General features: G+C 40.2%; 1 protein-coding gene across 2 annotated transcripts in view; it reads right to left on the bottom strand.

Moving 5' to 3' along the window:
- Positions 1–6,171: 6,171 nt before the first annotated feature.
- ZFPM2 (zinc finger protein, FOG family member 2) overlaps positions 6,172–15,108 on the bottom strand; it is a 442,942-nt gene continuing 434,005 nt past the window's right edge. For both annotated transcript variants that reach the window (XM_089517821.1, XM_089517822.1), the window contains one exon: positions 6,172–9,625. In XM_089517821.1, coding sequence (XP_089373947.1) covers positions 7,134–9,625 — 2,492 coding nt within the window. In that variant the 3' untranslated portion in view covers positions 6,172–7,133. The remainder of the gene's footprint in view (positions 9,626–15,108) is intronic.

Genomic DNA, 15,108 nt, shown 5'->3' with positions numbered 1-15,108 from the left:
ATTCCTTGAAGACTTAGAAACAATTTTTAAAGGATTAAAGTTCAGAGATTTGGAAGGTTCACCAGTAGGAGTCTGGTGGACTTGACCAGAAGTCTTCCATAAAACCTAAATAGGTTATATGGTTATCATCTTGAAGGGATAAGGACACTATTTTTAAGGAGCCATAGATTATCAAGGAAAGGATACATGATGTTTGGCACCGTCAAGGCTAAGATTTTTGCCAGGTTTGTCTGAACACCATTTAAACAATTGAAATGGCCATACACAAAACTCATTTTCTGAAAGCAGTAATTTGAAAGCAAATCCTGTTAGCAAGTAAATCCGACTTGTATCTTTCTCTTTCCCTTGAGAGAAGGAACTAGTTCTTTTTAAATGTGAGGCCTGAACACAATAGCTAACACCTGTCTTTTACAGACAAAGATTATAAATGTACTACATTTTCTCTTTGTTCTTCTCCCTTAAGAGCTCTTAACTCCATGCCAATATCTCAGTAATCTCATCTTGCTATTAAATATTTGCATACCCAACCTGAAAGTGAGAGAGTTAATGGGTGCAAAGAAAAATTGGATATATTCTATCCATTTATAAAATTCCGTATCTGTCCTTGGAGATGTGGAATTCTGGATTAATCACCCTAGAATAGCTATGGGAGCAAAGAATATCATTAGTTTAAAAACTCAGCTGGCTACACTTATAGTGGATATTGCATGATAAATTTTAAGCTGGTGCTTACACAGTGGCCCAGTGGGAATGGAAAATTTGCCCCTGAAGCTATTCTGCTGCCCTCCACAGAGCCAGAGACATTCACAACTGTGGATGATAGGTGAAGAATTAAGAAAAAATTCTCATGGGAATTTGCAGAGGATAACTTCATACTTAGTACTTTAACCATTCAAGTCCAGTTGACCAGATTGTTGATGGGCTGGAACACTTTTTTTCTGCAAAAGAGTTGTACCATGGACTGATAACATGTGGGATCTCTCTCATTTCCCCATCCAGCATGTGGCTTTCCTATCTGCACAAATTTCACTAAGCATATTCCTTGACTCTGTATCACTTCCTCCTGCACTCTGCTTATAGCTGGTAGTATGCTGTGACAATATACTTGTGTGTGTTGAGTTTCAGGATAGTGGAGATTCTATCACAGTCTAGAAAGCTGATGTAATGTATTTTCCTTCCACAAGTTAAATTTTATACAGGTTGTGTCTCCCTTATCTAGAATGTCAAAATCCCAAATGGTTGAAAAACCAAAGCTTTTTTCATGGGTGGCTGAGATTGTGACAATGTTGCTTTCTGATGGTTCCATGTACAGAAACTGATTCATGCTTAAAAGTATTACAAATATTGCCTTCAGAAGATATATATATATATATATATATATATATATATATATATATCTGGTGTACAGGTAACATAAATGAATTTTGTGTTTAGAAATTTTCCATTCTCACGGGGCCATCTCTAAGCTATTTCATTATATGCAAATACAGGTATTCCAAAATACAAAAAAACAAAACAAAACAAAAAACCTTTGAAATCCAAAACTATTCTAGTCCCAAGGATTTCAGAGAGAGACAACCTATAATGAATATTATGTAGGCAGGGTTCTATCAAGGCATTTGAGCTATGTATCCATGTTCCTATCTGTCTGTATATTGATGAAGGGTTTAAGTTATATACAAGTTTCCCCATTGTCCCCATTGACTGTTCCCATTCTGTAAGATGCTTGTTTTAATTTTGGCTTCCATATTTGGTTAATAGTTGCCTTTCTAGGTACATACGTTCAGTGTATAGCAAAGGGATGAGCACACCCAAGTATCGTACTTGCTGGACCTGTTATAAAGTTATAAAATGCCTCCTCCCACACACATACAACATATATCTCTCACACAGCTCTTGCTAGCTTCTTCTTCTCCTGACTGTGTGTGAGAAATGTTGGGACTGGTAGTCCTTGAGACAGCATGTCACACAGAAAGGCACAAATCTGTCTTAAAATACACATTTTGTTTCATCAGCAGAAGCACACTTTCACTGTTCTACAGAAGAGGCTGGGACTGTAACTCTTAAGTATGTTGCTTGTTCAATTTGAACATTGCTCCTAATTGTCTGAAACAAATCTCTCAAGATGTGGTCAGAAGATAGAAGGAAAAAAGTTTCCAGAAAGATCCCCAGGCATAATCTTAGCCTCATATCACCTGCTTTGCATAGTAATGGGTCTGTAGCCTGAGCTCCTCTACCCCAGTTCTGTATATTGTTACTTATCTACTTCTACCATCCTACATGGGAGGTGTCCAAAAAACCCTCTAAAGAACATCCAACTGAGATAAAATTTAAAAGGGACATGTACAAGAAATAGAAAAAGGGGGAAATCGCCAAAGAGGAATTCAAACAAATAGCCAGCACAGGTGGGGAGAAAGACAGAAAAGCTAAAGCACAGAATGAGCTCAGGCTTTCTAGAGAGGTTAAAAACAATAAAAAGGGAGCATTTTTTGTTATGTTAGTAGCAAAAGAAAGAACAAGGAAATTGTAGGGCCACTGTGTGGAGAAGATGGCAAAATGCTAATGGGGACAGAGAAAAGCCAGAACTACTCAACATCTTCTTTGCCTCAGTCTTCTCTCAAAAGGAGAAGAGTGCTCAAACTGGGGAAAATGGAACAAATGGTGTAGTAGGAGAAATCTAGCACTACTCTAGTCCCAGGCATTTCAGAGAGACACAACCTATAATGAATATTATGTAGGCAGGGTTCTACCAAGGCATTACAGGAATATCTGGCTACTCTACATGAATTCATGTCTCCAGTGCCAGATATAATCCAAGGGTAGTAAAAGAACTGGCAGAAGCAATTTCAGAACTACTGGCAATAATCTTTGAGAACTCAGGGAAAACAGGACCAGTCCCAGCAGACTGGAGAACAATTGTTACCCCCATTTTTTTTTAAAAAGGAGACTCAAACAATTACCACCCAGGACGATTTCACATGGGAAGCAAGCATCATTAAAACAAGTTTAAAACGTGGTAATAGAACGATTGGGGAGAGTATTGTCACACCCCTGTGCACTTCTCCCAATTGTGTCCCATGTGTAAACTGTAATGGACACATCATTGGTTAATAATCTTGTTTTAAGAGGGGGGGGGGTACTGTGTATATATGGTTGTATTTTAACTTGCTGTACGCCTTGTTGATTGCTTGGCAAAAAGCAGGATAGAAATAAAAAAAATATTTATTATTTATTTATAATGGAAACTCCCGCTATTACCCAATGACGTGTCCATTACAGTTTATGCACGGGACACAAACAGAAGTGTGCAGGGGTGTGATAATCCCCCCCAAGATCATGCTATTACCATGTTTTAATGATGCTAGCCTCATCTGTGTGAAAGCGTCTCCATTTAGCCTGATATCAGTACCAGGAAAGAGCAGCTATTAAATGGACAGTCTGTAAGCACTTAGAAAGGAATGCTGGGATCACTAAAATCAACATAGTTTTTTCAAAAATAAGTCATGCCAGATTAATCATGTCTCTTTTTTTGATAGAGTTACAAGCTTGGTAGATGAAAGGGATGCTTGGATGTAGCATATTTTGATTTCAGTAAAGTCTTTGACAGGGTTATCCATGATATTCTTTCAAACAAACTAGCAAAATGTAGGCTACAAAATGGTACTATTAATGGGATTTCTAATTGCTTGACTGACCAAACCAATGGCTCTTCTTCAACCAAGAGAGAGGTGACTAGTGGGGTGCCACAGAGTTCTTTCCTGGGTTCAGTGCTGTTCTACATCTTTATCAGTGACTTGGATAGTGGAGTAGAGGGCATGCCTATCAAAATTTGCAGACTACTTAAAATTAGGAGGAGCAGCCAATATCCCAGAGGACAGGATCAGAATTCAAGATGACCATAACAGATTAGAGAACTGGACCAAAATTCACAAAATAAATTTCAACAAGGTGAAATGTAAATTACTACATGTAGGTAACATAAATAAATAAAATGCACAGATATATGATGGATGACACCTTACTTGAGAACAGTACATGGGAAAGGGATCTAGGAGTTTTTGTTGACCACAGATAGAATAGGAGTAACAATGTGATGTGGTAGCTAAAAATGCCAATATGATTCTTGATTGCATCAATAGGAGTATTGATTGAGGGGAGAAATAGTACCAATATATACTACTTTGGGCAGATCTCACCTGGAATACTGCGTCCACTTCTGGGCTCCACAATTCAAGAAGGGCATTGACATGCTGGAGCATGTCCAGAGGAGGGTGATCAAAATGGTTAAAAGTCTTGAAGCTATACTCTGTGCATGGGTATGTTTAGCTTTGAGAAGAGAAGGTTAAGAGGTGAAATGATAGCCATGTTTAAATGTTTGAAAGGATATTGGAGCAAGCTTGTTTTCTGTACCTCCAGAGACTAGGTCACAGAACAATGGATTCAAGCTACAGGAAATGAAATTCCAATTAGACATTAGAAAGAATCTCCTGGTGGTAAGAGTTGTTCATGTGGTGGAGTCTCTTTCTTTGGAGGTTTTTCATAGAATCATAGTTGGCGTGCTTTATCGATTGTTTTATGTATGTATTTGAGGTTGTAATCCCACCTCGATATAACTGGGAGAGGCGTGAAATATAAATAAACTTATTATTATTATTATCATCATAAAGTAGGAAGAAACAACAAGGGCCATCCACTGCAACCCCCTGCCATGCAGGAAAACACAATCAAAACATTTTAAACAGAGGATGGATGGCCATCTATCAGGAGTTCTTTGATTATGTGTTCCTGCATGGCAGGGGTTGGGACTGGATGGCCCTTGTGGTCTCTTCTAACTCTGTGATTCTATGTTTGGGCCCAGGGAATAAGCATTTAAGTTTAGAGATTGAAAAGGAAGGCCTAGTCCCCAAAAGTCTGACTAGTAAACAGTGAAGTACAAGAGGACTGGAGAAGTACAAATGTGCTGTCCTCAGGCCCTTTTGATAAAGTGTCTGATCAGTGTTGCCAATTTCTTGGGAATTCCCCAGTTTCCAGGTAATAAAAAACCTTTCCGGGTAATTTCCAGGTATAAAAAAATGCTGGGGAATTTCTGGGGAATTAAACCTTCGCATTGGGGAATTGAAAGCCTTTCTGTTTATAGGGAATTATTTCACTTCCCATCCCCCCAAAATGGCAGAAAATGCCTTTCTCACCCCCAAAATGGCCGACCTGGAAGTCCCTGTCCCCTTTTGGCTTCCTATAGTGCTTTGCGGCCCCTTGACCCAGAAGTCCAGCCCCCTGACCCAGATGTCCCAGGGAATTTGGGGGCGTTTCGGGGATTTTCAGGGGGATTTCCTTCAAGGGTGATTGGCAGCACATGGTCTGATTATCTTATATCTCAGATAAGCATAAACAAAATAATAATAAACATGCTAAGATGACTGTGCAAATCCCACAAATCTTTATTATCGTTTGACTCATTTCCTGAATGAGCTTAGATTTGTTTAGATCAGCCTATGTGCTTGGAAACTAATGGCTGTTCTGTCATGTGCTTAACTCTGCACAGACTGACTTTTAGCCAACACCCCAGTTATGTCCTTTTAGGGACATAATGAGGAGTTGCTGGAAGATAATGCAGAACTCATGGTATATTGACATCAGTTGCACAACTCCTTTGGTATATTCTGTTGAAACTCAGGGTACAATGCATATGGTGGGCCCTTGGTATCTGGTTGGGCTTGGTTCCAGGACTTCCTGGATTGTGGATTCCACAATCTCTGGATGCTCAAGTCCCATTATGTACAATGGTAAAGTAAAATGGTGTCCCTTATATAAAATGGCAAAATCAAGGCTTGGTTTTTGGAATTATTGTTTAAAAATATTTTCAAGCCATGGATGGTTGAATTGGTGGATGCAGGAACCATGTATATAGCAAGCCAACTGAAATCCCCTCTGAGAAAGAGAGGGGGGTCATGCGACTGGGCCAAGCATAGCACAATGGAAGATTTGTGGCCTGGATATATTACTTATGTCCATCCTGGCATGGTGCTTGTTGGGATACTGGCATTAACTGTACATCATATAGTATTAGTATACTCCCCAACCATTCACTTGATTTATTGAGGTTGAGAAGCCTTCGCAAATGAATAAATTACTGCCAGACCAGTCTGACGATCTGGAATTTTATTCCATCCATATACATGCATAGTAACAACATTTGTTGAGAAATTATTTCTATCAGAAGTAGAACATTATCTCTGTGATCACCAGTTGCAGTATTGCTACTTTTATATTTAAATATATCTTATAAATGAATTAGATTCATACTTGCAGCATTGAGTTAAGGATTTCATTTTGACTGTGCCTTTCAAAAGATAAAACTGATAGATATGACCTCATTACTTACAATACTGCTTCCAGTAATTTTTGTTCATTCTTTATAAAGTATTGCATTTAACAGCAAAGGTTTAAAAATCGAGACAGAGATGCATCAGCGAAAGAAAATACAAGTACTATACAAGGAAAAAAATTGCCATCTTCGTTTTAACGGACGTTTCGGGTTAAGAAAGTAGACAGAAACATACCGCTACATACAAATGCAAAGCCTAGTGACTAAGGTACTGTATCTGCTAAAATATAAAGTGCAAACTGAGCCAAATTCATCAAAAATTGAAATTTTAAGGCGAACTTTACAGCATAGTTGAAACTTGTTGCAAGTTATATTTTAGCATCTACATATATCTGCAATAGCATATAAGGGGGAAAAAATAGGATACACGGGTGCTTTTGAAGCTATTTCTAAAATGTTTTTCCGTATAGTTTGTGACTATTTTCTTTAAAATCTACTATACAGTGCAAACCATATGTGCTACACAATAACTATACAATAACATTACAAATGACTTTAATATAAAGTTTTTTTTAAATCAAAAATAACTACAGCTATGAATACTGTTGGTAAAATAAATTAATTGTTTTGAAAATGGCACCAAGAATACACTTTACTAATGGACCGTAATGGAAGTACACCTTTAAAGTCTTCAACTCAGCAATAATGAATTAATGCCTGATTGTCCAGAAGTAATACAAACAGCTCTCTTTCAGACTTGTATGGAACAATATACTAAACACGGATACCAAAGGTAGACCAAATATTTTCATTTGACATGTTCTGCTGCATGTGACGAGCAATAAAACTTCTTATGAGTTATAAAGTTTGATAGGTTGTTGAACTGGATGTCACACAGGCGGCAATACTTTCCACTGGTGGGAGCCTGAGTAGAGCCATTCACACCTTTTGTTATACTAGGTAACTGTTCTTCTGCTACAGGAATGGTTGGAGAGACATTTTCATTGGCAGCTAAAGCATTATCAGAGGCCCAAGATGGAGATTTGTGTCCATCTTCATTCTGCTGAGGATTCTGGGAAATGTTCTCCTGTTGTGGGTTTGCTGTAGGCCTTTCCTCCTGTTTTAGTCCACCATTAACTATAACCATGCCCCTGTTTTTTGGCAATAATGGCAGAGATTCCTTCTTCTGTACAGGGCACCCATTTGAGGGGGCCTGGCCCTTGAGAGAATCACCTTCTGCATTTGTACTTTGATCTGCATCATTGCTATGAACAGCAAGGGAACTAGAAATGTAATCACTTGGCTTTATTCCATAATAGGGAGAAAGCTGATCTGCTCCTTTAGCTTTCTTTATTGCTCCTGGGTAAAGGCATTGTGGAAGAAACAAGTGTTTGTTTTCTTCTTTTGTAGCAATAAGCTGGGCGGCTTCACTAAAGACCTTAAGTCCTTGAAGAGTTGCTAAGTGCGTAGAAAACAAGTTTCCATTGGGAGAAGATTGTTTTGAATTTCCATTTTTCTCACATTTGATTATGCTTCGTTCGTAACTAACTTCTGGGCTGTTCCGTTCACTTTCTGGGTTCTGAAATACTTTGCCATCAAGTTGTCCCATTTCATTACGCTGATGCACAGTGACAGGGCAAAAATTTTGCTTATGGGCCAGGTAATTCTCTACTTTGTTAAAACTTATCTTGCAAACTGTGCATTCATGGTAGTCCAGCAATCTTTTGGGGGAAGTGGATGTCCTGTCGGACTGGGACAAACATTTTTTACTAAGGTCTATGGGCACATCCATCTCCATGCAGGAAACAGTGGAATGTGGTGTATCACATTTTGTGGCTGGGACACATTTATTAATGGATAGTGATGTTTCTAAATGCTTTGAGACTATTCCTGGAAATATATCACAACGTGGATGGTAGCACTCTCCAAGGCCATCTGTTTGTTCTTGAGAAGATGTACATGGATTGGCAAGATTAGCTACCTCAAGAAAACGTTGCTGGACCAGCTGTGGCCTTTGCTCTTGCTCTGGTAGGCACATCTCATACATCTTCCTTCGCTTGCGTGTACGCATTGTCCTCTGCATGGCAGGCACTTTGTTGGAAGCTGATCTTTTAAGTGGAGGATCATGACGCGTAGCACAATAATACTGCTTGTGGACCATGTATGTTTCATGCCTACTGAAAGTGATATTGCAAGCTTCACATGTGGTCTTGTTAGGATCACTTTCTCCTTCTATTAATGGAGTAGTAGTTGGATTCTTGTTATCAGTTGGTTTACCATTCATTTTCTCATCACTGCTGGCTACATTTGAGAGCTTCTTCACCTGCGATGAAAAATCTTTCTCATGGCCTTTACCATTTGACCCAATCATTTCTAATACAGTGGAGGAGTTGATACAAGATGCCTGGAGAAGCTGATTCTCAGAGTCTGAAGTGTGAGGTGCAGTACTCAAAATGTTGATAGAATTTTGACCATTGTTGGGACTCACAGCCTCTGGCATTTTTTCTGACATACTGCCAAAATCTGGTGACTTTGCCATTTGTTGCCATCGACTGCTGCAGTAATGCTTTTTGTGTACCAAGTAGTTGTCCAGATTGTTGAATGTTATGTTGCACTCAAAACAGGTGGCTCCTTTTGGCATTAGTGGACTATAAATTACAGGGGGATAACTATTACTTCCATGCCTCAACCTTCGATGGACTAACTCAGACATTTTAGCTAAGATCTCAGAAGCCTGTGGAACTACTGTGATGTCCTGGGGAAAAGCAAACTGAGAAAGAAAAGGTCCCATGGGGAAAGAAGGCCCAAGATTAGGTTGGACTGGAGATGAAGCAAGCCTTGGGCTTGAGGGCTCAGATTTTATTTTTGTGTAGGAAAAACTCTGCTTAGTTGTGGCAGTCTGCGTTTCTGGCCTCTGATTTGGAAGGAAAAGGGGTGTCTTTTTTTCACATTTGTCAAGTTCAGTGTCAGAACTTGCATCTTTAGTCTGCATTGTCTTTTGAGAACTATCATTTCTGTTTAGGAGATCTGCAGTTCCCTGCAAAGTCTCTTCATTGCCCCCTGGAGAGTGTTCGGTATCACTTTCTCTCTGCAGTTTGTTGCCAGAGACATGCAAATCTTGATGTTGCAGCAGCTCCCTCTGAGTTTGAAAGCCAAAATGGCAGTGTGTACATCTAAAGGCAGCTTGCGTGAGATGTGAGAACAGATGCTGATGGAAGTTAATCACAGAGTCAGCGGTGTAGTTGCAAACTGTACATTTGAGGCTAGAACCAGGGGGAAGAAATTCTTCCATTTTCACTCCTGTGAAAGAGGTAAAAAAAAAATACAATTAGTTAATTTGAGTCTTTTATCAACATAGTATATTTTGTGAACAAAAAGTTATTTATTGATTAATGTTGGAAAAACACATGAAATAATAAAACATTATAGCGCAGTACAAATCTTTGTCAATGACAGCTTATAGAAGTTTTTAAATTTACAATTTTAAAAGTAACTATGTTTAAAACCCTGGTAACACCAAAAGGTCTTTGTCTGGTGTCAGTATCAGAGAAAAATGGCTCCTAGATTAGTCTCCCTAAGGAAGAGAGTTTTCCCTAGGGAGTGTGCCCCCAATGGAAAGGATCTCCATGTTCTTCCCCCTACCTTACTTTTGCTTTTGGGACCAGCTGAAGGGTCTCGGATATGGATCTAAGCAAATAGGACTTTAAAGGGAAAGAAATTCCATCATTTCAATGGTTTTTATCACTCTGTGCTAAAATAAGATGACACCACAATTCAAAAAGGATGTTGAGAAGCTGTAGTGTGTCCAAAGGAGGGCGACCAAAATGGTGAAGAATCTGGAAACCATGCCTTATGAGGAAAGACTTAGGCCTCTTACAGACAGCCAAAATAAAGCTGCTTCGAGTCACAGTGGAGGTATGGTGTTTCAATTATGCATGCGTCCTAAGAGTCCAGAAGTCGCACCAAAGCCACACTCCAGTCCTTAGGGCTGGAACGTGGCTTTGGTGTGACTTCTGGACTCTTAGGACACGTGCATCATTGAAACACCATACCACCACTGTGTCTGGAAGCAGCTTTATTTTGGCTGTCTGTAACAGTCCTTAGGAAGCTGGGTATATTTAGCCTGGAGAAGTGACAGTTAAGAGGTGATATGATAGCCCTGTTTAAGTATCTGAAGGGGTATGATATTGAAAATGGCAAAAGCTTGTTTTCTGCTGCTGCAGAGAACAGGACCCGAAACAATGGATGCAAGCTACAGGAAGAGATTCTACCTAAACATTAAGAGGAACTTCCTGACAGTAAGAGCTGTTCGACAGTGGAGTACATTTCCTTGGAGTGTGGTGGAGTCTCCTTCTTTGGAGGTTTTTAAACAGAAGCTGGATGGCTATTTATCAGAGATGCTTTGATTTTGAGTTCCTGCATGGCAGGAGGATGGACTGAGTGGCCCTTCTGGTCTCTTCCAACTCTGTGATTCTATGATTCTATGCAACCTAATTTTCAAGTGAAGAAATTAAATTGTAACATTTATTTTGCCTTGAGGGATCAAAACTGAAGGATAATAAAGGACTCCAGACATGTTGGAACTAGGGATGTAATTCATTCAGTGAACTGATGGTAACGATAAGTAATTTCAGCAATTTTCTTCAAGGTGCAAGAGGGTCTTCGAAAACCATGCAGTTGTCAAAGGCTATTTGCAATCCAGGACTTATTCTGTACAAAATCTGCATTTGGTTGTTTTGTGTCAAAAACAGCATTTTTGATGTGGAAAAATATTGTTTCAATTGAGGAATATTAATTCCTGCACAGAAAATGCTATTTTCTGCACAGAAATGCTGTTTTCTAATCAAATCAATGAAGTGCAAGTTTTATGCAGAATAACTCACCAGTTAGAGCATTTTGTTTAGATTCTCTATGGAAAATATTATTTCAGTGCTGAAATATTAATTGCTGCACAAAAATACTATTCTCTGCATGGAAAAGGCAGTGAAATCTGTTGTGTTCTAATTTAACTGAAACTCTGGAGAAGCCACCTCTAGGCCTAGCTAATTGCTCAAGCCAGGATGCATCTACACTGTAGAAATAATGCAGCACTTTAAGTGCTGTAGCTCCAGCCTATGGCATCCTGGAATTTGTAGTTTTACAAGGTCTTTAACCTTCACTGCCAAAGACTGCTGGTGCCTCACAAAACTACAAATCACAGGATTCTGTAGCATTGAGCCATGGCAATGAAACTGGTGTTATACTGCATTATTTTACAGTGTAGATGCATCACCAGTTAGAGCAGCTCTACTGAATCAACAGAACTTTCAGAAGTATGAGTTTCCTTGATTCAATGGGTTTAGTCTAGTTGGAATTAAAAACTGGATTTTGGTCTCAAGGTCCTGTTTTGCTGCCAGTTTCAAAGTCCTCTTCCCCACTGAGAGGTATAGTGCCCCCATTTAGAAGGAGATATATGGTTATCTTGACTAGTAGCCATCAATAAGGTTAGTTGCCATGAATTTCCTCTTCAAAGCAATCTAAGCTGGCAGTTATCTTGTCGTGAATTCCACAGATCAACACAGTATCCTTGAAGAAGTACTTCTGTTTAGCTGTCTGGAATCTTGTGCTATTTAGCTTCATTGGATAACTGTGGGTTAATCCTAGGAGAGACAAGGGAGAAGAAACATCTCCCTATCTCCTTATTGTGCCTCATGCATAATTTTATACTGCTATCGTTTAACTATTACATGACTTTTAAAAAATGTAAAACAGCCCCAAATGTTGGGTTTTTTTCCTTACAAAGAGCTGCTTGATTATTTTATGCTGCACCTTGTGTTGATGAGTTTGATTATACTTTTCTGCAACTTCTGCAGCTCTGAAATACTGTTTGTTTGTTTTAATGTGAGGCAACTACTTTGTTCTGAATTAACAGAAATTTCTGATAAGATCTGTATAAATCATGGTGTTATTGGCAGGTTGATTATCACTTCCTTCCCCAATCATCTCCAACATGGATTTCACCCTTTTCAGAACAGTCAGACTGTAGAGGTGTTCACTGGCAAACATAGGATTCTTCTCTTGGTCAGCATATATGTGAAGTTGGGATTCTTTGCTCCTCCATGCAACTTGCTTACTTTTGTTACTTACCTTTGATAATATTTTTCATTGTACAGTGGGTCTTTGGTATCTGCTGGGGTTTGGTTCCAGGATACCCCCATGGATACCAAAATCCGTGGATACTCAAGTCCCATTAAATAAAATGGCTCAGTAAGATGCTGTCCCTTGCATAAAATGGCAAAATCAAGGTTTGCTTTTGAGAATTTCTATATTTAAAAAAATATTTTCAAACTGTGGATGCTTGAATTTGTGGATAAAAAAAATTCACAGAAGGCTGACTGTAATAGCTATTCCTTCTATTGCTGGAAAAATCTTTTGGGAGTTTTTGCCAACTGATTTTTGTTTCAACCACACAAATAACATAGTTATCATTAGAGAACCTGACCACTATCACCTGTCCAAACTCCAGATCATGTATGAATAAGTTTAAAAGCAATAGTCCCCTATTTGTGTCCCTCAGATAGATCGGACACAACCATTTATTTCTATTTTCTACCTTCTGCTCTTTAAATTGCTACTAAGAGGCTCTCTCCACTTATCCTGTGACTATGAAGGGTGAGGGATGCTCTCTTTCCAAAGTCCAAATGAATACTGTCTACTAGACCGTGGGTGGCAGCGGGACATTCAATTTCTGTTTCTTTTCATCCAATCTATGATTAATCCCAGAATGATTGAGCACTGTTTCACGTAGATTAGATGAAAAAGATGATTGGAGCTGACAGTATACTGATGTCTTCTCTCCAGTTTTGATATCCCACAATATTGGGATTAGGGATATTTTAGCAATTCTGTGCATGACCAAGAATGGACGAGCACCTTGAAAAAATGAAGAGCTCTGATATATCTTTTTGCCGAAGTAGAGGTCATCACCCACAGTGACCAAAACTAATGTAAATTCAAACTGAATTGATTGCTTGGAGTTATGGAACAATGGTCTACTTGAGCCCTTTACCTAAAGAATGAATTTTGTGCCAGGCTAGTAGTTGTTACAATTCTCAGAACCAAGGGAAGTGTCTCTTCAGTCAGGACCACACTGTCAGATTAGTTTGGGAGCAGCCCAGACAATTCTGGCTCCAGAGTTGCCCCGGCATTCTCCGGTTACCTAGTACTCCCAGAGCAATGGTGCCCAGCTGTCCACATACATGTTCTGCTCTGCTTTCTCCATAGATTGCTCCCTTCTGAGGATGAAAAAAATGAGGCACCTAGCTTTGAACACATGGCCAGATCTCAGAGGACATGACTTGTGGCAGCAGCAAGTGGCATCATAAGACACATTCTAAACAACAACCCAGTGTCAATCTGGGGGGCTCTGGAAGAACTGGAACAAAGCTTGATTTTATTTCAACCCTTTTTTGGGGGGAGGGTATACAATGAGTTCAGTGCAGAAATGGCTGGACATCATCTAGACCAGTGGTTCCCAAACTTCCTAATGCCGTGACCCTTTAATACAGTTCCTCATGTTGTGGTGACCCAAACCCATGAAATTATTTTCATTGCTACTTCATAACTGTAATTAAATAGGTGTTTTCCAATGGCCTTAGGCGACCCCCATGAAAGAGTCATTCGACCCCCAAAGGGGTCCTGACCCACAGGTTGGGAACCACTGATCTAGACAGTTTGCATCAGAGCCAGGGATTGGGCCCTGTCATCTAGACTACCTGCGGTATTTGGCTGTGCAGATACATGTTTTGAAGGAGTGTCATGAGCAGCTCCATCTTACAGGAAACACTGATGGCCTAGACCCAGATAGTCAGCCCCTTCCAGTTAAATATTATGAATTCAATAGACAAAGACGGAGCACACAAATGGCACAACCTACCAAGCATGTTTTATGCACCTTCAGTCTATAGCAAATGAGATTTATTAAAAAAAAGGGGGGGGGGAGAGATCTGTCAATCAACTGGGTATAATCTTCAGTTTACTGAAATGTGGGTGTGAGTGCTATCATTCTTAAATTAATTTACAATAAACCACCAATGAGTCCTTTGAATCCTCTTGAAAGCCTGAATAAAAAAATCCACTGGTCAGTGAATAGTAATGAGTGGATATGACCATGGAGACATGTTGTTTCTTCAATTAGTCTAGAACAGCGGTTCCCAACCTTTGTTGGGCCGCAACCCCCATTGCGGACAAAAGTCCTGCCCGCGGCCTCCTTAATTGGTTGGGAGGCCAGGAAGGGGTGGGACTTTCGGCCACCTACAAGCCTTTGCAGCTGGAAGTCCCACCCCTTTCTGGCCTCTCAACCAATTAGGGACTTCCGGCTGCAAAGGCTACTGGGGCTTGCAGTCCCATCCCCATCCCCCTCCCCCCGCGGTTGTCTGGCAGCCGCAGGAAGAAAGGGAGGAGGAAGGAGCCCCAACCGCTTCCCCTTCTCCCTGCGGGTGCCTGGCAGCTGTGGAGAGAAGGGGAGGAGGAAGGAGCCCCGACTGGCACCCATGGGGAGAAGGGGAAATGGAGGCAGACACATCCCCGCGCGGTGCCTGTGCTAGTGCCGGCACCCACAGGGAGAAGGGGAGGGGGGAGGCAGGGGGGAGGCAGACCCTGAGAAAGGGTCGAGTGACCCCCAAAGGGGTCGCGTCCCCCAGGTTGGGAACCCCTGGTCTAGAAGCTGGATTCTTTGCTATGTTTGGTCAGATTCAGAGTGAATGTGCCACCATATCAGACCATGTTCTCAACTTATTCATCAT

Source organism: Sceloporus occidentalis, unplaced genomic scaffold (genome assembly GCF_023333645.1).
Source record: "Sceloporus occidentalis isolate IW3139 unplaced genomic scaffold, rSceOcc1.0.p SCAF_3, whole genome shotgun sequence".
NCBI classification, from domain to species: Eukaryota; Metazoa; Chordata; class Lepidosauria; order Squamata; family Phrynosomatidae; genus Sceloporus; species Sceloporus occidentalis.
Note: the sequence above shows the minus strand (reverse complement) of the source record. Positions and strands in the feature narration are given on the sequence as shown.